This window comes from Papilio polytes, unplaced genomic scaffold (assembly GCF_000836215.1).
Source record: "Papilio polytes unplaced genomic scaffold, Ppol_1.0 DF822178.1, whole genome shotgun sequence".
In the NCBI taxonomy this organism is placed as follows: domain Eukaryota; kingdom Metazoa; phylum Arthropoda; class Insecta; order Lepidoptera; family Papilionidae; genus Papilio; species Papilio polytes.
In genome coordinates, this window is record NW_013527026.1 from 2,558,022 (window position 1) to 2,560,348 (window position 2,327).

Consider the following 2,327-nt stretch of genomic DNA (forward strand, 5'->3'; position numbering starts at 1 on the left):
AGAATCAACAACAACCTCAACAATCTCCACAACAGCCTCAACAGCAACAACAACAACAACAGCAGCAGCAGCAGCAAAAATTAAATCAGTCCAAATCTCAGGATGATGTTGACAAATCTATTGGGAGTGAAAAAAACACACAAGGACCTAGTCCTAACCAGAACCAATTCCAAAAGGTTTGTTTTACAGTTAACCCATGTTTATCATATCATTAATTTAAGAAAATGCAGTATTAGTGTTAATTTCATATCCATTTTGGTTGTAAGTTTTGTTGCTGTTAGTAGTTTAAAGTTACTGATACACTTATATGTGACAAGCATAGATTTAGTATAAGAATTGGAGACAATCGGTCTGCTTAAGTAACCAATCAACAGAACACTTTATTTGGATTATTTTTTTACTAAATGATGTAGATTTTAACACTCACAATTTTTTAGAACATCAATGGAAACTTTGGCGGGGGAAATAAATCGGGTGGAACATGGAGTCAAGGAGGTCCAGGCAATAGACAGAATCAGAATCAGAACCAACACCAAAACCAAAAGCAGTTTGGTCTCAAGCAGCAAGGTGGCATTGGTGGTGGCCCGGTACGCAACCAGCGCCATAGCATGAGAGGCCAGCAGGATGGGAAGACAGTGCAGCGTGAGGTATGGTGTAGAGGTCATTTATTTACAATAGAAAATCATACTAGACTGAACATCTCCAACCTCTAAGATATTAAACAAATATAGTAACAAAGTAACTTCAAGTTTTGATATGGTTAGATAACACTTATTGTAATAGTATTTAACACTGGTTTATATTTTACAGGACCATTTCTTGTTAAACAAACTCAAAGAGCTTGTTGGACCCATGATAGATTTGCCTCAAATTGACCAAACAGAACTAAAATTCAATGGTAGAAGCAGACTTTACATTGGTAATTTAACATCTGATGTTACCGAAGAGGAGATTATGAATTTGTTTGGGCAGTTTGGTGAAGCTGCAGAATTGTTTCTTAACAAGGAAAAGAACTTTGGATTTATCAAAATGGTAAGTCTCGTTAAAATTTGAACATAGGATTGGTGTCCAATGTTATTTTCATAGAAATTATATGTTTATTATTATTATTATTATTGTAGGACTACAGGGTCAATGCAGAAAAGGCAAAAAGGGAGCTTGATGGTAAAATGAGGAATGGTCGTTCTCTAAGAGTGAGATTTGCTCCACACAATTGTGCAGTCAGAGTTAAAAATTTGCCTCCATTTGTATCAAATGAACTTCTCTTTAGAGCCTTTGAAATATTCGGAAAAATCGAAAGAGCTTATGTTAGAGTTGATGAAAGAGGGAAAACTTTAGGAGAGGGTGTCGTGGAGTTTGCCCGCAAACCAAGTGCTCTGTCTGCAATCAGGAATTGTACTGAGAAGTGCTTCTTTTTAACATCGTAAGTTGTACATACAATAACAATACAATACATATATTTAAAATTTAAGCAATATTAGGTTCAAAGTAGGTAATATACTGTGAATTTGTCAACAGGTCCTTGCGCCCAGTAATTGTTGAAAGCTATGAAGAACCAGATGAGTTTGATGGCTACCCAGAAAAGAATCTACCCAAGAAACATCCAGAATTCCTTCGTGCTCGGGAGGTAAATGAAACTACTTGTCCTGTAACATTATTCTTTTCATAATTAGTGTCATTTTAATATTTATTTTATTGTTCAAGATGGGACCCCGTTTCTCTGAATTGAACAGCTTTGAACATGAATATGGAACAAGATGGAAGCAATTGCATGAACTTCACAGACAGAAAGAGGAAGCACTCAAAAAAGAATTGGCAGCTGAAGAAGAGAAGCTTGAAGCTCAGATGGAATATGCCAAGTAAGTTAAAAAAGTACTAACATTGTAAAATTAAGTGCTTCACTCATGAATGCTTCAAATGCTAAGAAAGAAAATTAAGAACTTGTTGCAAAATCAATTTGATTTAATGACACCATCCCTTTAAAATTTGTGTACAGTATAAGCTCAATATATTTAATGTTAAATAGAGACATTAAGTACAAATAGGTTCTTAAATGTTCAAGTTATAAATATTTCGACTTGATAAGTTTTTAACTATAGAGATCCCATTGTTAAGCTGTTTTGGAGATATCTTCGAAAAAACATCCATCCATTTAAACTTCGGAATATAAGGTAGAAGTAATGAGCAGTTCACATTCAGCCAAGACATTTGGTCAGTTGCATTCAATAAGTGGACTGGCAATCAACTGGCACGTGTAGCATGTGTGGCGTGCGTGGCGAAGTAGACGTGATGTGGCATGTGTCGTGTGACGTGTCAGATACGAGCAC

General features: G+C 35.6%; 1 protein-coding gene across 1 annotated transcript in view; it reads left to right on the forward strand.

Annotated features, from left to right (window-relative positions):
• The window catches only part of LOC106106410 (protein no-on-transient A-like), a 7,248-nt gene that overhangs the window by 931 nt on the left and 3,990 nt on the right, over window positions 1-2,327 (forward strand). The window contains exons 3-8 of the mRNA XM_013286988.1: window positions 3-176; window positions 438-647; window positions 811-1,032; window positions 1,122-1,423; window positions 1,519-1,627; window positions 1,705-1,859. Of these exons, the coding sequence (XP_013142442.1) occupies window positions 3-176; window positions 438-647; window positions 811-1,032; window positions 1,122-1,423; window positions 1,519-1,627; window positions 1,705-1,859 (1,172 nt within the window). The remainder of the gene's footprint in view (window positions 1-2; window positions 177-437; window positions 648-810; window positions 1,033-1,121; window positions 1,424-1,518; window positions 1,628-1,704; window positions 1,860-2,327) is intronic.